The sequence below is a fragment of the Pantherophis guttatus genome, chromosome 3 (genome assembly GCF_059756535.1).
Source record: "Pantherophis guttatus breed Tessera chromosome 3, ASM5975653v1, whole genome shotgun sequence".
Taxonomy (NCBI): domain Eukaryota; kingdom Metazoa; phylum Chordata; class Lepidosauria; order Squamata; family Colubridae; genus Pantherophis; species Pantherophis guttatus.
The window spans coordinates 213,637,591-213,660,175 of NC_142065.1; the positions used below are offsets into that span (position 1 = coordinate 213,637,591).

At 46.4% G+C, this 22,585-nt stretch overlaps 1 protein-coding gene across 11 annotated transcripts in view; it reads left to right on the plus strand.

Moving 5' to 3' along the window:
• Nucleotides 1-20,135, plus strand: part of EEF1D (eukaryotic translation elongation factor 1 delta) — a 39,083-nt gene extending 18,948 nt beyond the window's left edge. For 3 of the 11 annotated variants that reach the window (XM_087891401.1, XM_034419933.3, XM_087891398.1), the window contains 7 exons: nucleotides 1,216-1,287; nucleotides 7,678-7,749; nucleotides 10,075-10,174; nucleotides 10,276-10,379; nucleotides 11,273-11,548; nucleotides 16,297-16,491; nucleotides 20,042-20,135. In XM_087891401.1, coding sequence (XP_087747527.1) covers nucleotides 1,216-1,287; nucleotides 7,678-7,749; nucleotides 10,075-10,174; nucleotides 10,276-10,379; nucleotides 11,273-11,548; nucleotides 16,297-16,491; nucleotides 20,042-20,080 — 858 coding nt within the window. In that variant the 3' untranslated portion in view covers nucleotides 20,081-20,135. Of the gene's footprint in view, nucleotides 1-980; nucleotides 1,288-7,677; nucleotides 7,750-10,074; nucleotides 10,175-10,275; nucleotides 10,380-11,272; nucleotides 11,549-16,296; nucleotides 16,492-20,041 lie in introns of all 11 variants that reach the window. The other 8 variants (XM_087891402.1, XM_034419934.3, XM_087891399.1 and 5 more) reach the window with 4 other exon arrangements.
• Nucleotides 20,136-22,585: the final 2,450 nt, after the last annotated feature.

The window sequence follows — 22,585 nt, forward strand, 5'->3', positions numbered from 1 at the left end:
AATGGGGCAAAACTCACTTAACAAATGTCTGACTTGGCAACCTAAGTTTGGGCTCCCTTGTGGTTGTAAGTCGAGGGCTACCTGCATTTCTGCTGCTAAAGTACCTGTTGAAGACAATGTTAACATTCACAAAAGGTGAAAACAACATTGGACAGAAAACTGCTCCCGGCCACCACTCCCCTACACACACACACACACACACACACACACACACACACACACACACAATATCGAAGTTTGCCTTGCATTGTGGAAAACCCACCTGGGTTTGATCAGCTCTGTGCAACGTGAACAACACCGGACCAAATTCACACCGGCCACGATAGGTGTGCAGATGCCCTCTGCGAGTGGGACAAATCGCCATCACCGAATTGTGACTGCAGGGCTGAAACACGAGCTATCCCACACATGGTGACACAGTGCAAAAAAAACAGGGGCCCCTAATGGAGACTTCATTGATTTCCTGGCTGTGACAAAAGAAGCCAAACATTATATCCGTAATGTAGACCAGGGGTCCCCAACCCCCGGGCCACTGCCCACTAAACAGGTCCTGACCCATTCGGAACCGGGCTGTGCAAACAGGTGGGTAGCGCACACAGCTGGCCTTGGTCGAGCGGCAAACTGCTTGGGCCAGCCGATTCCCCTCCTACCCACTCCTCACCGGGCCACCAAAGAGTCTCCAATGATGGCAACTTTAAGCCTGGAGGACTTCAATTCCCCAGCCAGGGGATTTCTAGGAGTTGAAGTCCTCCAGGCTTAAAGGGTGGAGACCCCCAATCGAGACATAACCTTCCCAGTATTTTTAGATTTTCTGTTTCATATTTTGTATTTTCATCTCTTGTACTCGTTGAAATGTGATGTGAATGTGTCATAATCTACTGGGAGGGAGGGGGAAGGCGAAGGACACTCAAACGGGAAACGTTAAAATTCGCTGGTGTATTTTTTAAAAAAATGCCTTTGCAACTATCTCTGACCGACAGCCGCCCGCCTTCCGCACAGCGCAGGAAAACTCTACGGCCGCCTTTGGCCCTTGTGCTAAGCTGGCAAATTTTCATGCTGGTCCCTTTGCCCACGGCCAGCTGTTGCGCACCTTAAAAAGGCTCCCTTTTCATTTTGAGCCACTTCTCCTGTGTCTGTATGCACCTCTTTGGAAACAAAGAAAGAAAGAGAAAGAGAAGGAAAACACACCACTTGGTTCTTTCTGCATGTTTGCAGGAGAACGGCGCCAGCACCATCCTGCGCGACATTGCCAGAGCAAGGGAGAATATCCAGAAGTCACTGGCCGGAGTGAGTACCCAAACGCTCTCTCACCAGCTGGCTCTTTCCGTTCTTTTTTTTTTTCCTGGCTGTGGCATATCTCTCAGACCCACCCTTCCTTCCTTCCTTCCTTCCTTCCTTCCTTCCTTCCTTCCTTCCTTCCTTCCTTCCTTCCTTCCTTCCCTGATGATGTTCCATAGTTGGGTAATAAAATGTCTGCAAGAAAGCTATCAAGCTCAGAGAACCACCAAGGGCCCCACAGGCCTCCACTTCTTCCTCCTTCCCTCCCCCTCCTCTTCCCTTCCCTTCCCTCCTCCTCCTCTCTGCAAACCCCACTCCCTTCTAGCACTGATGATGTTCCATAGTTGGGTAATGAAACGTCTGCAAGAAAACTATCAAGCTCAGAGAACACCCAGCAACCCACAGTTATCTTCCCTCTCCCTTCTCTGCAAACCCTACTCCTTTCCAGCACTGATGATGTTCCATAGTTGGGTCATGAAACGTCTGCAACAAAACCACCAAGCTCAGAGAGCATCAAGGACCCAACAGTCCTCCTTCCTCTTCCTCTTCCCCTCTGATAAACTCTTACCTGTGTGGTTGTCTGTGGAGATTCTCAGTCATCCAGGTCATGGTTGTCCCGAAGGTGCCTTTTTTTTTTTTCTTCCTAAAAGCAACTGGACTTTGTTTTCCCTTGAAGATGTTTCGCTTCTCATCCAAGGAGCTTCTTCCGTTCTACTGAAGCTTCCGATCAAGAACGGAAGAAGCTTCTTGGATGAGAAGCGAAACATCTTCAAGGAAAAACAAAGTCCAGTCGCCTTTGGGGAAAAAAGAAATAAAAACACCCTTGTTTGACCGCCTGTTTGGATTCTCTTGCCTTAAGTTAGAGAGCCCGGATTGTGTGAGGTGAGCTCTATCCTGCAAAGCACAATATCGCAGACAAGCAAATCTTAAGGCTCGGCTTCCTCCAGGGAGTAACGCTTTTGCAGATTAACCCTAAACAACTACAGGTAGTCCTCGATTTACAACAGTTCGTTTAGTGACCGTTTGAAGTTACAACGACCCTGAAAAAAATGACTTACGACCATTTTTCCCACTTACGACTGTGGCAGCATCCACGTGGTCATGTGATTTACCTGCGGGATGCTTGACAACTGATTCATGTTTACGACGGTTGCAGTGTCCCTGAGTTATGCAATCTTCTGATGAGCAGAATCGACGGGGAAGCCAGATTCACCTCAGAACCGTGTGACTCACTTAACGCGTGCAAGCGATTCCCTTAACAACTATGGCCAGAAAGGGGCGAAACTCACTTAACAACTTGTCTGGGTTTGCAGCAGAAAGTTTTGGGCTGCATTGCAGTCGTATGTCGAGGAGTACCTGTAAACATGGGCTATTTGGTGCCAGAATGCACAATTCAAAATTCTTGGCTGGTCTGACTGCAGAATTTTCCGTAATTCTTCCTCAGAAGGAGAGAGAACAAGAATAGCTGCATTCTGCGACCCTTTTCACTGTACAGGTAGTCCTCGAATTACAGCCATTTTATTTAGTGACCATCCGAAGCGACAATGGCCCTGAAAAAAGTGATTTATGGCCATTCCTCACACTTCCAACTGTCACAACAACCCCACAGTCACATGATCAAAATGTGGGTGCTTGGCATCCGTGTCCTGGGGTCATGCGATCGCTGCTTGCGACCTTCCCAGCTGGGCTTCCAACAAGCAAAGTCGGCGGAGGACGTCGGATTCGCTTAAGGACTGTGTTATTCACTTAACAACCATGGCCAACAAAATTGGGCATGAGCCCCTTCATAACTGCTTTGCTGAGCAATGGAAGTTCTGCTCCCAATTGTGGGTCATAAATCGAGGACTTTCTTAGCCAAGCTGGAAAGGAAGGATATTGAGGTGAGACTGGTAGTCCTTGACTTGCGACCACAATTGAGCCCCAAATTTCTGTTGCTAAGTGAAACATTAGTTAATTTAATTTTGCCCCATTTTACGACCTTCCTTGCCACAGTTGTTAAGTGAATCACTGCTGTTATTAAGTTAAAAACACAGTCGTTAAGTGAGTCTAGTTTTCCCATTGATTTTGCTTGTCGGGAGGTCGCAAAAGGGGATCAGCTGACCCCGGAACACTGCAACTGTCATAAATGTGAGTCAGGTTCCAACTGTCTCAATTTTGATCATGTGACCACGGGGAGGCTCCAACGGTCGTAAGTCAGAAAAACGGTCATCAGTCACTTTTCCAGTACCATTGTAACTTTGAACAGTCACTAAGTGAATGGTTGCAATTTTGAGGACTAGCTGTCCTGCCCTCTTAAGTTTCCCGGGGAAGATAAGAGGTAGTTTTCCACTTAGGACGAAAATTGAGCTCAAAATTTTCTTTGCTAAGTTAAGTGAGTTTCCCCCAGTTTATGAACTTTCTCGATACCGTTGTTAAGCGAATCAGTGCAGTTGTTCAGTTCATAACACGGTCGTTAAATGAACCTCGCTTCCCCATTGACTTTGCTTGTCAGAAGGTCACAAAAGGTGACCCCGGGACCCTGCAACCGTCATAAATGTGAGTCAGTTGGCAAGTGTCTGAATATGTGACCACGAATGGATGTTGCAACGGTCGTAAGGGTGAGAAACGGTCCTAAATTACTTTTTCGATGCCGTTCAAACAGCCACTAAACAAATGGTCGTAAGCCAACGATTTACCTGGGGTCTACTCAGATTCTAACCCTGGTGCAGGGAATATTTAAAAGGTTTAATATTTAACATTTAAAGAAAACAAGAACTTTTTCTGAATTTTTTTTACGGAAACAGAGGCTCTGATTTAAAGACCGTTTTCCTCATTCGGGGCCTTTCCAGGTGTGTTAGCATTGGAGGCCAGCAGGTGCACCTGTGGAGATGCTGCTGGATTGAGCCCAAAATCAAGATGAAAATCAATATAAGATCAGAATTCTACCCCTTTCCCACTTTTCGGCTTCAAATCGGAGAACTTTCATTTCTCCTAAAAAGCCAAGCTGCACCTCTACAATTAATCCTCGATTTACGACGATAAGTGAGCCCAAAATTTCCATTGCCAAGCGAGCCCGTTGTTAAGTGGACCTTGCCCCGTTTTACGACCTTCTTGCCGCCGCCGTTGAGCCAATCCTTGCAGTTGTTGAGGAAGTAACACGACTGTTAATCAATTTGGCTTCTCATTGACTTTGCTGGTCAAAAGGTCGCAAAAAAGGATCACGTGAAGCCCCGGGACACTGCAACAGGCATAAGTACATGCCAGTTGCCAAGCACCTGAATTCTGATCCACCTGACCACGGGGATGCTGAAACGGTCGTAAGTGTGAAAAACGTTATAAGTCGAGGACTGCCTGTATGGGATATGACGGTGCGAAACTCCCTGGCAGGTGTGAGGATTTGAGTTGGTTTAGGACAGTCCCTGAATGAGGCTCTAATGGTAATTCTGACGGCAAATTGGCAATTAGATGTCGGGTATGAATCAGTAGATGAATACAGGCAGTCCTCGACTTACAACCATTCACTTAGTGACTGTTCAAAGTTACGACGACCCTGGAAAAAAAGCGACTTACGACCGTTTTTCAGACGTCCGACCGTTGCAGCATCCCCACAGCCACACGATCAAAATTCAGACCCTTGGCAACCGATTCATATTTATGACGGTCGCGGTATCCCGGGGTCGTGTGATCCCCTTTTGCGACCTCCTCCCAATGGGGGAAGCCAGATTCACTTAACAACCATGTTACTAAACAGCTGCCATGATTTACTTAACCGGGGCAAATCTCATTTAATAAGGGTCTCGCTCAGCAACAAAGATGTCAGGCTCAACTCTGGTCATAAGTCAAGGACTGACTGTACGTAGCCTTGCCCCATCCTATCCCTGGCTGTCTCTGGTTTAGGCTGGCTGGTGGTAGCCCTCCTGTTCGAAGATATATCTTCTTCTTTTTCTTTTTCTTTTTGCAGATGTTCTGTATTAAATATCCATATTCTATTTTTAAGCGACCCATGGAGAACTGTCAGCTAAGGTGGTTATTATATTTCATGATGGGTTAGATCTGCTTGAAGGAGAGTACGGGAAAATAATAATTCTCGGTTTTCCTTTTTTTTTTATGTAAAGAGCTGCTTCTAAAACACTTGAAATTACTCAGATATTTTCAGTCTCAACCAAATTGTGAAAAACTGTCATAAGTCCCTTTTTTTCAGTGCCGTCATAACTTTGGACGGTCACTAAATGAACTGTTGTTAAGTCGAGGATTACCTGTAAGAGTTCATTTAGTGACCTTTCAAAGTTACGATGGCACCGAAAAAAAGGGACTTATGACCGTTTTTCACACTTACGACCGTTGCGGCATCCCCATGGTCACATGATTTATATTTGGATGCTGGACAACCGACTCACATTTACGACGGTGGAAGTGTCCCAGGGTCACGTGATCCTCTTTTGCGACCTTCTGACTAGCAAAGTCAACAAAGCCAGATTCACTTAACAACCAAGTTCCTAATTTAACATCTGCAGTCAGAAAGGCCGTAAAACGGGGCAAAACTCACTTAATGCCCATCTCACTTAGCAACAGACATTTTGGGCCGTCAGTTGAGGACGCCGTATACGGAAATTCTTAATTTTTTTTTATTATTTTTTTTAATTTGATTTATATGCTGCCCTTCTCCGAAGACTCAGGGTGGCTTACAATGCGTTAAGCAACAGCCTTCATACTTTTGTATATTTATACAAAGTCAGCTTATTGCCCCCACAAACTGGGTCCTCATTTCACCTACCTTAGAAAGGATGGAAGGCTGAGTCAACCTTGAGCCTTGGCGAGATTCGAACCCTGCAGTAATTGCAGGCAGCTGGTCTTAATAACCAGCTTAATAACAGGGTGCCTTAAACCCCTGTACTACCAAGGCTCTTTTCCCTTTTATATGTAAGCAGCTGCTTTTAAAACACTTGAACTTATGCCTTGGCTGGATTCAGCGCTTGCAACATTTCCGGTCTCGGCTAAATCCGGCTCCCATAATTATTATTATTATTATTATTTTTAAAGGCTGCCCAGCTGCATAAAGACATTGGGTGGTTTACAATATGTGCAAGTAGGTAACTTAGAGGCAGGCCCAAGCAAAGCAACCTGACCCAGTTTTGAAAAATGTTCAAGAGGGTTTTCACAGATGCCCTGTGCCAGGCCTGGGAAAAAAGCCAAGGCATTAGAAGGACATTCTGTTCTAGAGGGCAGGACTTTGGCAGAGAAGTCACAACTCCAGGCAGGGTAAAAAGCAACAGATGGGAAACTCATCAAGGAGAGAAGCCACCTAGAACTTAAGGAGAAATTAATTTCCTGACAGTGAGAACAATCCACCAGTGGAACAGAAGTTGTCTCCAGAGGTTGTGGATGCTTCATCACTGGAGGTTTTTAAGGAGAGACTGGGCAGCCATTTGTCTGAAATTGTATAGGGTCTTTTGCTTGAGCAGGGGGTTGGATTAGAGGACCTCCGAGGTCCCTTCCGACTCTTGTTCTTCTGTTACGACATGTCTCACCAAACAGTTTGCGCATCCAAGGATGTTACATAATAATGCCCTGTTCATCGTCGTGTTTCTTGCATGGAGAATGTGGAATTGGGATCGTAGAAACACCCAGGAGCATAGAAGAGTTCAGAGGCGGATGCATAAATAAATGTCTTAAACGTATTTATTCATATGATAAATCATATTAACTATGTACAACAGAGATCAAGTCTCATGAGGAACAAACATGAAAAGAGAGAGATGGAGAGAGAGCGAGGTGAAACAGGTTGGAAGGGGTCTTATACTCAGGGTAAGCCCCTCCTTTCCACATAGGGGTGGAGACACTCTCTGCCTCCACTGGCGTCTATATGACACATGCGCCAATGGCTTGCAAATACTTGACAGAGAACAGTCAGTCAAGCAAAGGTTCATTTGTTATCCTAATTATAATTCTCCATATTGTGAAAAGCAATCTCTTTAAATCCGGGGTCTCCAACCTTGGCAACTTTGTGGACTTCCAACTCCCAGAGTTTGGAGTTTTGCTTTGCTGGCTGAGGAATTCTGGGAATTGAAGTCCACAGGTCTTAAAGTTGCCAAGGTTGGAGACCCCTGATTTAAGCAGCATAAATGCAGCATTTGAGATTCACAGGGTAACCGTTTCCAGCCCAAATAATGGGCATTTTCTGGTTTAAAGAGGACACTGCTTAAGCCTGCTCCCTGTATTCCGCACCTCATTGCTCTCACAATCCCAGCATACTGGTACTTTTGAAAGTATTTTTTAAAAAATCCTTTTAATTCCTGCACGTGGGGCTTCTTCTACATCGGCCTTCTACTGCACTGCATGAATGAATCTCCATCATGGTGGGATTATGTTACCAAGAATATATATCTATATCTATATATATATATATCTTGCCCTTTCCAGCTCAAGACAGTTTTGCAAAACCCTCAGGAAGCCGCTGGTGTTCGGTCCAAGAAGCACCGGGGTCGCGCGGCTGTAAGTCGCTTGTGGGAAGGAAGCGATCGCCTTCCGTCCATCTGTCTGTCTGTCCCAGCCGGCATGGAAGAAACGGCCGTCCTCCATGCCTCTTGTTGTGTTGCTTGGAAAACTCTGTCCTGTCCATTGTCCATTTCTATGCATTTTTTGGCTTCTCAATTTCCTGCTCTGAATTATGGAGCTTCAGGCATCTTCTGGAAGGGATCAGCCTTTGACTTTAAAGCTGTAATGTAATTCCTCCCTTTTTTTTTTAAAGAGACATCTATGCCTCCTAAAGGGACGCGGTGGCTCAGTTGGCTAAGAAGCTGAGCTTGTCGATCGAAAGGTCGGCAGTTCAGCAGTTCGAATCCCTGGTGCCGCGTAACGGGGTGAGTTCCCGTGACTTGTCCCAGCTTCTGCCAACCTAGCAGTTCGAAAGCACATAAAAAATGCAAGTAGAAAAATAGGGACCACCTTTGGTGGGAAGGTAACAGCGTTCCGTGCGCCTTTGACATTGAATCATGCCGGCCACATGACCACGGAGATGTCTTCGGACAGCGCTGGCTCTTCGGCTTTGAAACGGAGATGAGTACTGCCCCCTAGAGTCGGGAACGACTAGCACGTATGTGCGAGGGGAACCTTTACTTTTATGCCTCCTAAGTATCAGATACTTACCAGTATATTAGTCATACCCTATACGTAAAAGTCCCCTTACTTACTTGTACAGGTAGTCCTCAACTTACGGCCACAATGGAGCCCAAAATTCCGTGTTGCTAAGCAAGACATTGGTTAAGTGGGTTTTGCCCCTTTTACGACCTTTCTCACTGCAGTTGTTAAGTCAGTAACACGGTTGTTAAGTGAATCCGGCTCCCCCATTGACTTCGCTTGTCAGAAGGTCGCAAAAGGGGGTAACGTGGCTCCCGGGACACTGCGACCGTCATAAATATGAACAGGGTTGCCAAGCGTCCAGATTTTGATCACGTGATCGTGGAGATGCTGCCACGGTCGTAAGACTGAAAGATGGTCGTAAGTTACTTTTCTCGGTGCCGTTGCTGGTTTGTTGTTTTTTTTTCCCGGTGCCGTTTTAACTTCGAGCAGTCGCTAAACGAATTTGGTTGTAAGTCAAGGATAACCTGTACCTGACGGTGAATGTTTTAACAACCAGGTAGATTTTTCCCAAAGGAAAAAAAATAGCTTGTTTGGCAGAAATCCGTTCCCAGACAGCATGATGCAAAAGTGACTTCAGTTCCATCGAAGGGTTTTAGGCTGCTAATATCTCGCTTGCTTCCCCCCCCGCCCCCCGCTTTTGAATCTTTTGCGGGTTTCACAAAATCTGCTTTTGCACTTTGCCAGAGTAGCTACGTTGTTAAAGGCTGGAGAAATAAATCCTTCTGCTTGCCAAAAAAAAAAAAAAAAATCCAGCCAAAATTGCCTTGAACTCGGTAACTGATCGATTTGTAGCCCAGCTCTTGAGAGTTTCTGTTGATCCTAGGGAGACAGACAGACGGACATTCTGTCCACCGTGAATAAGGAAAGGTATTTCTGCCCTCAGCCTTGTGGGATGGTGAGATTTTATTACAGGGTTGGGTTCTTGCCCTTCCTTCCTTAACATAGAGTTCATACTTCCCGGTTGAAGACGCTGGACCATGTCCTAGCAAAGTACCAATAAAAGAGAACGTTGGTAGCTCAGGGTTGAAATGAGAGGCCCTTGGGTGCTCTCTCAGCATCAGTCGTGAGATTACCTAGTTGGTTAATGAATCGCCTGCAAGAACACAACCAAGATCAGAGAGCACCAAGGACCCCACAGTTCTTCTCCTCTTCCTCTCTGCAATCCCAACTGCCCTCTAGCACTGATGACGTTACCTAGATGGATCATGAAATGTCTGCAAAAAAAGAACAAAAAACAACCGAGCTTAGAGAGCACTAAGGAGAAGGGAGGGAGGGACGGAGGGAGGGAAGAAAGAAGGAAGGAAGGAAGGAAGGAAGGAAGGAAGGAAGGAAGGAAGGAAGGAAACCAAGCTCAGAGAGCCAAGGAACCCTCATAGCAAGATCATACAGCATTGCAACTTTTAATTATTCTAAGATGCGTTATGCCTCTCTATAAATACCTTTTTAAGAAATCAAGGAAACACACCCTGGACATTCAAGAATCTCATCTCCCTTTTCCTTTGCAAACCATAAAAGCTTTCAGGTCTTGTGCTCTTCCTGGTTCCCAGTTGCTTTCTGGAAGTCTCCCCTGTCCATCTCCCCCTTGTGGCTACAGCTTGGCTTTATTGTCTGTGGGTCTGGCCGAGGTCAGCGGTTGGCCTGGCCTCACCTCCCCTTTGTCTTCGCTGTCTCTTGCAGACCGCCAGCGGCCCCTCCCCCGCAGGACCAGCCGGAGACCAAAATGAGGTGGTCACCAGGATTGCTAACTTGGAGGCAGAGAACCAACAGCTTCGTAGTGGTGAGTAGCCATGCCCGTAAGACTTGATAGTAGCTATAAATTGAGGGATTAGAGTGCAGCTTCCTATCCTTCTAATAATCTTTTTTTCTTTCGGTTTTCAGTGGTCACAAACCTCCAAGTGGCCATCTCCAAACTGGAGTGTCGGCTGAGCGTGCTGGAAAGGGCATCGGCTTCCCATCATCCTTCCCCACCTCCACCAACACAGGTAAAATGTGCTAAAAAAAAAAAAGTCTTATGCGTGTCCATTGCTTTGCTCATTTTAAAAAGCACATGCTTTTTAAAATCCAAGGCCCATTCCTTCCAAGGCCTTCATAGCAACGAATAGAATAGAATAGAATAGAATAGAATAGAATAGAATAGAATAGAATAGAATAGAATAGAATAGAATAGAATAGAATAGAATAGAATACAGGACAGGACAGGACAGGACAGGACAGGACAGGACAGGACAGAATAGAATAACAGAGCTCAGAGCTGGAAGGGACTTTGGAGGTCTTCTAGTCCAGCCTCCTAATTTAACGGGCATCTTCGCCTTGACTCACACAGCCAGATGCCTGATGAGCAATGTTGAGATATCCCAATTAGTTCTCCTCGGGAGAAGAGCAGTGGTAGGTTGGAGTGAGGCCCTCCCAAAACCTTCAGGCAAGGTCCCTCAAATAGTTGGTCCCATGCCATGAAGGGCTTTATAGGTGAAGTTCCCACCCTTGTGCTTTGAAGGGGGAGTGGGACAACTGGTTGCGGGACAATTTAACACTTCCATTTACTGTAATTATTTAAAATAAATAAAAATTTAATGGCTACCATTCACCTTTCATTCTGTTCCCTCCTTTCGCATCCTTTCTTTAATGATTCTATTCCGCCATATTTTTTGATATTAGCATCACTCTTGTCCTGCAGCGAGTTGCCGTGGCGTGTTGGCTGCGGCAAATTGTCATAGACCCCTTTGAAAGGTGGTGCCCACTGGCGTCGAGAAAGCCAGGCCTCCTTCCCACGCCTTCCTCCTCCTCCTCCTCCTCCTCCTTTCCGATGAAACTCTCGAAACTTCCCCTTGGGAAGGGCTTCCGGGGTGAGGCTCACCTTCTCGTTTTCTCCACAAAGCACGTCACCCCCATGAAGAAAGTGGAGCCCCTGGCCGTGCAGTCCAAGAAGGTGGTGCTCCCTTCAGCTGCCATCAAAGAAGAATCCCTGGGCGGTGCTGCCGCTGCCGCCTCCTCCGAGGAAGACGACGACATCGACCTGTTTGGCAGCGACGAAGAAGAGGAGGACCAAGAAGCTGCCCGCCTTCGGGAAGAGCGGCTAAAGCAGTACGCCGAGAAGAAGTCGAAGAAGCCGGGCCTGATTGCCAAGTCCTCCATCCTTCTGGACGTCAAGCCGGTAAGTGGGAGGCTTTTAGGGTGGAGGCCTGGTTGGCGTTCCCACGTGCCCGGCCCACGTTCCCCGCTTCCGTGTTCCTCCTCGAGCCCACAATGCTGGACCGATCTTCTTGAGGCAGGCAAGAAACAAAATTTCATTTTTCTGAGTTTTTCATCTGCCCACAGGGTGCTTAAATCTGGCCCGCGGATCTGACCTGGAAATATTAAAGACTGGTCCGTGGTGTCTCTACCGGCCAAAAAGGGCTGCGGGCGCCGCTGCCCCCCCCCCGGGCCCATTTTCGGCCTCCACAGCCTCCTGCAGCACTTTGCTAGGCAAAAACAGGTCGCACTGGCACTCCCGAGGCTCCGCATCAGTGGTGGGTTCCTCCCGGTTCGGCCGAGCCGGTAGCGGTGACGATATGACGTCACCAAACCGGTTCTCCCCCCCGCCCTCCCCCCCCCACGTTATTCTTACCTTTTATTTGGTCCCACCCCCAATCTATTGCTGCCTCCTGAGTCCCAGCTGATGACTAGAGGGAAAAAAACTGTTTAAACTCTTGCCGCCGGACTTCAAAGGGCCGCCCTACAGCTGATCAGTGTTAAAAGCAAACAAATGAGTCGGGTCGTAAGTGCGAGGACTGGTCGTAAGTGCGAGGACCTTCCAGAAACGACTCTGACCAGCTAGCCACGCCCACCTAGTCACATGACCTCCAAGCCACACCCACAAAATAAGCCACGCCCACAGAACCGGTAGTAAAAAAAATTTAGAACCCACCCCTGCTCCGCATGGTCCGTTTTGGCTGGCAGGGTGTTGCAGGAGGCATCCATCTTGTCTTCCCCCCCCACTCCCCACTGTTGGCCCTCCTCCGTGGGCCGCTGCCCCCCCCTCACCCCGCACTGGCCCTCGCAGGAGAACTACTGATCCGTCCCTTGAAGAAATCCAGTTTGACAGCCCTGCCTTAAAGAGTTGATGTAGGGTGGTTTGAACTGCTGGCTAGGATTGCTAAAGGAGGTTTCTGGATCTCACAGGGCTGGGCTTAAGATTCACTGATTTTCTTCGGGGTTGGCAAAGTAGCAGAAATGAGCCAGGCTGCACCCCTTGGAGAGTTGGCAGCTGTTCACATTTCTAGCAATGGTTCCTGCACAAGGTAAACCTTGTTTGCTTGTTCTTGCAGCTTAACCAAGACCGAGGTGGGCAAACCAGTATTTGCGACCAGCGAGTGGGCCCGTCCCCGTGCCCCGGTGCTGTCCCATCCTATATCGCTGTGTTTTTGAAGCTGCGCACATGTGCGGAGGGCCACATGCATGCACGGGCTCACATTTTCGGTGCTGGGCAAACCGGTTGTTATATTATGTGACAGCGACCTCTGGTTCCGTCTTTGCTCCTTCAGTGCCTTGGACGCTGTAGGAAGGGAACCTTGTTGGTCAAAAATAGTTCCATAAAATCAGGAGGAGGAGTCTCTGAGCACCTTTTTCTGATGAACAAATTAATTTAATTAACAAAAAGCATATAGTGTTTTATAAGCGGTCCTCAATTTAATGACCGTTGGTTCAAGCGTCCGTTCAAAATTGGGACAGCGCTGAACAAAGGGGCTACAACTGTTGCTCAGAATTGGGGTCTGTCAAGACTGATTCACACTTTCGCCTACATTTTTCCTTCGCTCGCAACTTGACAATAACAAGGAGCTGCATTGGATGGAATGCCAGGGTGTGGGGGATGGTATCCAAGCAATCGTCGGCTTCCGGGAGACATCGCCACCATTTCAAGGGCTCACCGAGTAGATGTGGCTGGCTGTTTCCCATAACAATATGAACAGAAATGATTGGTGGACTGTGGGTGGCCCATAGGGAAATTGGGGGAATTAACTATGCTTGCTTTCACGCGAGAAACCCAGAGCTGGTTTCGCTTCTTCTGTGCCAATGTTTCTTTTTTTTTTAGTAAAGTTTTATACTCTTGGTAAAATAATGTCCCAGGAGTTGCTTTTTCTGGATTTGCCAACTGGACAGTTGATGGGGCCTTACAATGCCCCTGGGACACCTGATTGCGATCTCAGCTCAGCTGTTTGATAAGGACCTGTGCTTAGCGACCATGCCTGGATGGGCCAAGACTTTGGTCACTAAGTGAGTTGATTATGTGGGCATCACGCTTAACCACTCCCACGACTTACGACGGTTAATGGGCAGCTCCATTATGGTCATAACTGAAGGGCTTCCAATCATTTGTTAGTTGGAAAAGTTGCTCACGGATTCCACCTGATTTTCTATTACATTTCTGCTGGAATTTGGATATTTCTACTGGAATTTTGGACGGGCGCGAAGGCTGAGCGGTTAAAGACACTGAGCTTGTCAACGAGCAAACTGACAGCCTGGGTTCAAGACCCGTGGGCTGCGTGACAGGGTGAGCTCCCGTTCCTCGCTCCAGCTCCTTGCTCCACTTAGCAGTTCGAAAGCATGCAAAGATGAGTAGATAAATAGGTACCACTTCGGTGGGAAGGTAACATCGTTCCGTGCGCCTTCGGCTTATAGCCACGACGGCCACGTGACCGCGGAAATTGTCTTCGGACAACGCTGCCTCCCTCAGCCAAGCAACAGAGATGAGCACCTAGAGTTGGATACGACTAGACAGGGGAAACTTTTACCTTTTATTTCTGCTGATCTGAGGGACCCAGGTGGTTCCTTAACAGGGTGTGCAAAATATTCTGTTTTGTTATTGGCGTAACATTTCTGTCACCTTCCTTCCCAGACCGAGCCTTTGCAGAGATACTCCGAAGGCTTTCTTTTAGGCAATCTTCTGGAACAGGAAGTGGTTCAGGAACACTCTATGCATGCCTGTTTCTTAAATGTTCTCTCTCTAAGTGGCTTTCCATTCCCTTTTCCCTTCGGGTAGCTGCAGAAAGACGAGACACATTTGTACAGCGAAACTGCAATTTAATGCGTTGGGTAGACTTTGGATGCCACAGACAAAATAGTAGACTAATTGCAAGAGGCTGAGTTGATAATGCACAGCCGATGCTTGTAGGACTCATATCCAAAGGAAGGTGAAAAGGGAATGTTTTATTTAGCACAGAGGAGTTTCAAGATGGCTGGAGGATGTAGGACAGGGGTCTCCAGACATCGCCGCTTTAAGATTTGTGGACTTCAACTTTCAGAATTCCCCAGCCAGCATGGCTCTACTCTGCGGGGGACTTCCTGCTTTCTCTGACTGTGATTGTCATGCCCCCATTGGAGCTTGATATGCCAGAACTGTGGCCAACAGAGACTGAGTGGGCGGCTTTGTTGGCTTTGGAAGAATGGGGGGAGGAGCAGGACGAGGCAGGCCCGGGCCCCTCAGGCTTGGAGCTCAGGCGATGAGCAAGGACCGCCCCCTCCTGATCCCTGAGCACAGAGAGTGGAGAGAAGGCGGGAACAACGCAGGCCGACCTGACAACTCAGGAGGAGAGTGTCCTGCTCCTCTTTACAAGGCACACCTGGGAATTGAGATTTAAGGAGATGCTGTGGGTAGGGGCGTTTGTTGGGAACAAACGCCGAATTTGTGAAGTTGTGTGTTGTTGTTGCAGACATTTGGAGTTTGCTGGACTTCTTGCCTTGTTCCTTTGCTTCCTGGACTCATTGACCTATTCCCTTGGCCCGCTGTGTCAGGGCATTTATTAATCCCATGTTTGGCTCTGGGACCAATCACCCTGGTTAATTAGAGGAGATGGATCGTGGCTTATTCCAAGTTGCAATATTCTGAAAAGAAACGCGAAGAAAAGTTCTCTAATAAAACTCATTTATTTGTTATAAAGAAAATAAAACACCTCACTAACTAAGAAAAGTAATTGCTACATTTTTGAAAATAGTTCTTGCCGGCTATCTCTCAGCCGGACCTTGCTGGAAAGAGAACAAAGGAAAGAGAGTGAAGGAATGTGGGTGGATACGGAAACACGTAGCTTACTGATAAGAAGCTGGCAAGCTACGGAGAGTCTGACAGTCCAGAAATGATGAGTTCAGCTGGCAAATAAAATAACGCAGTGACACGCTGGACTTCTTGCTTTGAAGCCAATGTACTAACAGCGTTTTGCTGGACTACTTGCAGCCAGAGCATGCTGGAGGGGGGTATGTGTGAGTGTGGGTGTGAGCACTTTGCTCTGGGACTTGCCATAAACATGGGAGCGTTTGGGGGAAAGTTGGAGCAATAAAGGGGCGGTTTGAACTATCAGCTAACTATGTTGCCTTGGTGCCTTGCCCCGAGTCATCACACTGATTCGAAGTGGCAAGCAAACACATCGGATCTGGGGGTGTGGGCTGTGGAGAGTGGGGGATGCAGCTCATTTATGTCCTGACATCACCATGGCTATCGGCATCCTTCTGCCTCGGCTGGCTGTGGAATTCGAAGTCCTCAAATCTGCCAGGTTTTGAAACTCCCGAAGTTGGAGATGACCAGGCTGAGCCTGAAGGTGGGATCAAACGCATCATTAGTCTGGAGTCCCTACACACCTGAAAGAGACCAAAGTCCCCCCTCCCTCCCCCTTTGAAGTCCATTCACTGCTATCTGCCGCCAATTTGCCTTGACCACGAATAGATCAGATTCTGGTATAGGCTGCGTGGAATAAATAAATTCACAGTGCCCGAAAGAGGACTCTTAATTTCATGAAAATTTTGGCCTCCTTTGGAGAAGCAATTGTTTTCCCAATTTTGTGGGTTGGTTTTCAGCTCATTTACAGGAAACCCTTTATTTCTGCACTATTATTTCTCACACTTCTCCCCCCCCACCCCACTTCTTGTTTCTAGTGGGATGACGAAACGGACATGGCCAAAATGGAGGAGTGTGTCCGATCTGTTCAGATGGATGGCCTCGTCTGGGGGGCTTCCAAACTGGTCCCAGTGGGCTACGGCATCAAGAAACTCCAGATCCAGTGTGTGGTGGAGGACGACAAAGTCGGGACAGATATCCTGGAAGAGGAGATTACCAAATTTGAAGATTATGTAAGTTTTTCAAAGGTGTTGTATTCCTTTTGGATAGGCCACCACAAAGTTCTGCCAAAGACTAGTAAAGGCTAGTAAAAAGCAAGTTATAAATCAGGGAATATCTGGCGTTAAGGCCTTATGCCAAAGGTTCCCTTGCAGGGATCACAGATTCTCTCAAATTACCTCCGATACTCTGTAGAGCAGGGATCAGTAATCTTTCCCTCCCTAGGATCAGTAGCCAGGCTGCTACAATCACAGATCTGGGCATTTTACAGTTCCCGGGTCACATCTCGCCCTTCTGGCTCGCACGGATTGCTTTTATTTTGATGATGTAAATGAAGATTCAATCATCCAGGCCAAAAAGTATCTTAAAAAGGTTAAATCTTGGCAACTGGAACAAAGTTTATTCAAACAGAGACATTTCGTTACTCATCCAAGTAGCTTCTTCAGTCAAAATGAAAATTTTGGGCAGGCAGAGAAAGGGGTTGGAAAGAAGGGTTGCAGGAACTGGGCTTGGCTAGTCTAGTGAAGAGAAGGACCAGGGAAGACATGATAACAGTCTTCCAATATTTGAGGGGCTGCCACAGAGAGGAGGGGGTCAAGCTATTTTCTAAAGCACCAGAAGGCCAGACAAGGAATAATGGATGGAAACTGATCAAGGAGAGATTCAACCTGGAGATGATAAGAATGTTTCTGACAGGGAGAACAATCAACCCATGGAATAGAAGTTGCCTTCGGAAGTTGTGGGAGCTTCATCACTTGAGACATTCAAGAAGAGACTGGACTGCCATCTGTCAGAAATGGCGTAGGGTCTCCTGCTTGGGTAGAGGGGTTGGACTAGATGATCTAAAAGGTCCTTTCCAACTGTGTTAATCTGTTAAATCTGTTTTAACAGATTCTAATTCTTGCCATAAAGATTGCAGGGGGTTTCTTCCCAAAATGAAAAGCAACCTGAAAATGAAGATTCAGTCATACAGGCCAAAAGTATCTCAAAATGTTAAAACGAAACCGTTTTAATAAACTTTGGTCCAGTTGCCATGATTTTTTTTTATTTATTTATTTTTATTATTTGATTTATATGCCGCCCTTCTCCGGAGACTCAGGGCGGCTTACAATGAGTTAAGCAATAGCCTTCATACTTTTGTATATTTATACAAAGTCAATTTATTGCCCCCACAAACTGGGTCCTCATTTCACCTACCTTAGAAAGGATGGAAGGCTGAGTCAACCTTGAGCCTGGTGAGATTCGAACCTGCAGTAATTGCAGGCAGCTGGTCTTAATAACAGGGTGCTTTAGACCAGTGTACTACCAAGGCTCCTAACCTTTTCAGATATTTTATTTTGAAGGCAACTGCTATTGTTATTTTTTTCAATTGACATCTATGCATGCATGGGGGGCCTGAGCACTTCACAGCCTTATTGGTTTGGCCTTCCACAACAGTCTCAGTTTCTCATGTGGGGAGATTAATTGCCCTCCCCTGCTCTGTCTTGATTTCCTGCTCCTCTGCCTCACATCTGGGCAGGGAACATGTTGAGGTGGCCGGTCAGTGCCATCGCTTCAAGAACATCCAAACAGTTCGCTCCCTCTCCCTTGCACAGGCTGGGTGGGTATATTTCTTTTGGAGTCACATGGCTTGAATTGTTTCAAGTGGTAGGCCACATCTGACCCATGGGCCGGAGGTCACCGACCTTGTTCCAGAGAGATCCAGAAGCACAGAACATGTGAGCCTGGATAGCTCTGCAGACAAAGGCACTGTAATTTAACACCAGCTGCCTGCAATTAAAGTAAGTTCGAATCTTGCCAGGCTCAAGGTTGACTCAGCCTTCCATCCTTTCTAAGGTAGGTAAATTGAGGACCCAGTTTGTGGGGGCAATAAGCTGACTTTGTATAAAATATACAAAAAAAAGTATGAAGGCTATTGCTTAACGCACTGTAAGCCACCCCGAGTCTCCGGAGAAGGGCGGCTTATAAATCAAATTTAAAAAAAAAAATCCTCTCCCCCCCAAAATCATAAAGGATCAGGGATTTCAGGTCACCTGAAAGATATTTGACCAGAAGTGTCCAATCTTGGCAACGTTATGACTTGGGAACTTCAACTCCCAGAATTCTAGGAGTTGAAATTTCCAGGTCATAACGTTGCCAAGATTGGATTAGCCCTGTTCTAGGACCATGCATTTAAATTGCATGCTTTAACTAGGTTTATTGCAAACCTCATAGCTACTGTATATTCGCTCATTTATTTATTTGTTAAATTTATTTGCCACCTGTCTCGGCATGGGGGCGACTCCAGGCGGCTTACAACTATAAAAAGGAACAAAAATGAAAAGACGTGTAAACGGAACAGAAGTAAAACAACAGAACAATAAAGCAGACATTGAGAAATTAACCCAACGAGAATAAATAACGTCAGTATGCTAATCGTGGGTCAATTTGTAGGCTTGGTTGTGTTCTGTAAACCCAGCTCCACCTCTCCCACATAAAGGTTTTTATCCTGCAAATATTACCCCTTGCCTTGCTGCTATCTCAGGAAATGCTTCATGCGTAGAATTCTGGTCCCAGTGTTGCTAACTGAATTCACACAGCTCACTAAAACCCCTTCTTTATTATGGTGCCGTTTTATTAAGGCCTTCGACACGCTAAGTCCAAATCAGACCAGGGTTTGGCTTAGCACAGTTGACGAGCTCCGAGTCCCAACGAGGGCCCCTCACAGTTGTCCTTATTGCTGAGTTTTGCCCCAAATAATCCCCCTCCCCCTGGTGCCCTCAGGGTTGAAGTCTCACAGTCGCGCCTCACAGGTTTTCAGCAGCTTTAAACCACAGTTAATGTTTTATTTAGGCACGGTGATATTTCAGGAATGGAAAATGGAACCAGAAGTCGTTCTTACGCTGCTGAATTCTGCACAGCAAAGATGGAGGATAACAGAATCACAGAGTTGGAAGGGACCTTAGAGGTCTTCTAGTCCCACCCCGTGCTCAGGCAGGAGATCCTATACTTTTGCAGACAAATGATTGTCCAAAGAATCAAAGAAACGGAGGTAGCTTTGGAGGGAATGAGGGACTAAAACATATGAAGAACAGTTGCAGGAATTGGGTATGGGGGACATGATAGCAGTATTCCAGTATTCACCAGAAAACAAGAAGCAACGGATGGAAACTAATCCAGGAGAGAAGCAACCTGGAACTAAGGAGAAATTTACTGACAGTGAGGACAATTAACCAGTGGAACAGCTTGCCACCAGAAGTTGTGGGTGCTCCATCGCTGTAGGTTTTAAAGAAGAGACTGGACAGCCATTTGTCTGAAATGGCATAGGGTCTCCTGCTTGAGCAGGGGGTTGGACTAGAAGACCTCTGAGGTCCCTTCCAGCTCTATTCTGATTGAAAAGTCTCAAATGTTCACTGTTCTCTCCGTTTGACTATGCCCATCCTGGCCAAAGTACCTTTTAGGCATCCATTACCCAAGTCCCTTCTACACAAACCTCTGGACGCCTGAATGAAATTACGGAGCCAGGCCTGGGATGCACAGGTCACCCCACGCAAAGCTCCTCACGCCTGTCTTTTTGTCTTCCAGGTGCAGAGTGTTGACATAGCTGCTTTCAACAAGATCTAACGGCAAACCTTTTACCCTTTCTAAAGCTAATAAATGGTTAAGAGTTGGAGAGCAATGCCGGGCCCTTTTCTCTTTCCCTGCGGGTTAAGAAGTCTGAAATTGTGACACTTCGGCTATCTGATGAAGCCACATCAACGGCACCTGGGATGTCAGTGCTCACTTCCAGAGGTCGCTCATTTCAGAAGCAATGTTTAAATCGGTCCAACTGTATCATTGAGCAGTAGGGGAGAAAACTCACTTCTGGGAAATCTAACTTAGCTTTAACTGGGGTGTTTTTGTGAGATTGCATCCCTGCAGATTTTGTGACTGCCATGTCAGATCCCACCATGATGTATTGGTTGGGTTGGAAAGTTTTTTTTAAAAATGGACATTCTCCAGGAGACTGCTCCAGATCGCATAGGGCAGAGTTGTTTGACCTTGGCCACTTTAAGAAGACCTGGCTGGGGAATTCTGGGAGTTGAAGTCCACAGGTCTTAAAAGTGGCCAAGGTCAGATACTCCTGATACAGAGAGATCCACTCAAAACACCAGATGTTGCTCAGGAGATCCCAGTGGCCGGCAGTTCTATGTTGGCTGTGATCTTTCCATCAGTGTTACAAGAGAACACGGCTTCAACATGGAATCCCATCTTTCTTTGAAGTGGGAGAAGGATAATTTAACATTTTTTAGGCTTAACAAAGAACGTTTTAATTCCCTCAGTTGAATGCTTGCACCTTCAGGCACAAAGCTCAGCTGTCATCGAATCAGGGTTGAAAGTGTCTGTGGAAATCTGAGGTACATAAAGCAGGGGTCCCCAACCTCTGGAATGCAACCCATTACCAGGCTGCAGCCTGATCGGAACCAGGCCGCACAAGTGGCGGAGCAGCCTCCATTCGCATGCAAAGTTCCACTCGCACGAGTGGCGGGCTGTCGTGCATATGTGTGAAGCGCTACTCGTGTGAGCGGCAGGCACCTGTGTGTGCCTGAATGTGGAGTCGCATGCCTGCCACTCACACGGAGCAATCCCCTCTCCCATGAATTATTAGTAGTAATATAATTTTTTTAACTGCTTCCATCCTGCAACGATATCTGTAACACTGTCCAACATTCAGATTTGCCTATCCCAGGTCCTTGGTAAGGACTCGATAGGTAGACAAAAATGGCAAACTCAGCCTGAACATCTGGCTGACTGCAATGATTAATACCCTGTTTCCCCGAAAACAAGACCCTGTCTTACATTTTTTTGAACCCTGAAATAAGCGCTTGGCCTTATTGCCATGTGGTCAAAAGCCCCACTGGGCTTTTTTTTTTTTGATTTGATTTATATGCCGCCCTTCTCCGGAGACTCAGGGCGGCTTACAATGCGCTAAGCAATAGCCTTCATCCTTTTGTATATTTATACAAAGTCAGCTTATTGCCCCCACAAACTGGGTCCTCTATCTATTTATTTATTTATTTATTTATTTATTTATTTATTTATTTATTATATTTCTATACTGCCTTTCTCCCGTAGGACTCAAGGCGGTGTACAGTCAAGAAAAATATAGACACACAAACATCATAAAATTGCTACTTAAAATTATTACTTACCTACCTTAGAAAGGATGGAAGGCTGAGTCAACCTTGAGCCTGGTGAGATTCGAACCTGCAGTAATTGCAGGCAGCTGGTGTTAATAACAGGGTGCTTTAGACCACTGTACTACCAAGGCTCTTATTATCAGGGGATGTCTTATTTTGGGGATAATAATAATAATATAATAATAATAATATAATAATAATAATAATACCTGGTGATGCATGGATTGAAGATAAGCAGCAAGAAAAAATCACAAAGTACCGGGACTTACAAATTGAAGTTGAGCGACTGTGGAAAAAGAAATCGTGTGTTGTCCCGATTGTAATTGGAGCCCTTGGAGCAATACCCAAAGGGCTACCCCGCTATTTAGAAATTCTAAATTTGCCGGACTTGAACATTTTGACTCTACAAAAAACCACCTTACTCGGAACAGCTTACATCCTCCGACGATACCTTAACAGTTCCTAGGTCCTTGGTTAGGACTCGAGCTGCTGAGCTATTAATCAGCCTCAAAGGCTGTGAATCTCACTAAAGATTAACCAATAATAATAATAATATCTCCTGGCCATTGAAACTACGTGATTATGGATGAAACATGACAGTGATACCCACTGTCATCGGGGCACTTGGCACCAGGTCCAAGAATTTTACAAAATACATCAAAAAATCAGCTTCCTGCAAAAACAGTAGCAGAACTGCAAAAAAACTGCACTTCTCGGGATCATCATACATCTTAAGAAGGTACTTGGTTGATACCTAGGACGCTGGCAGCAACCCATATCAACCATCAGCGCCAGTCAATATTTGCGATGCATTTTTAAATGTTCAGTTGACCGAGTTTCATGTTTAATAAACACAAGAGAATAATAACTATTCGGACCAATCACAAGAATAATGAGAACAATTGGACTGAATAGGTAATCAAAAAACTAAAAAGCCAGGATTATATGC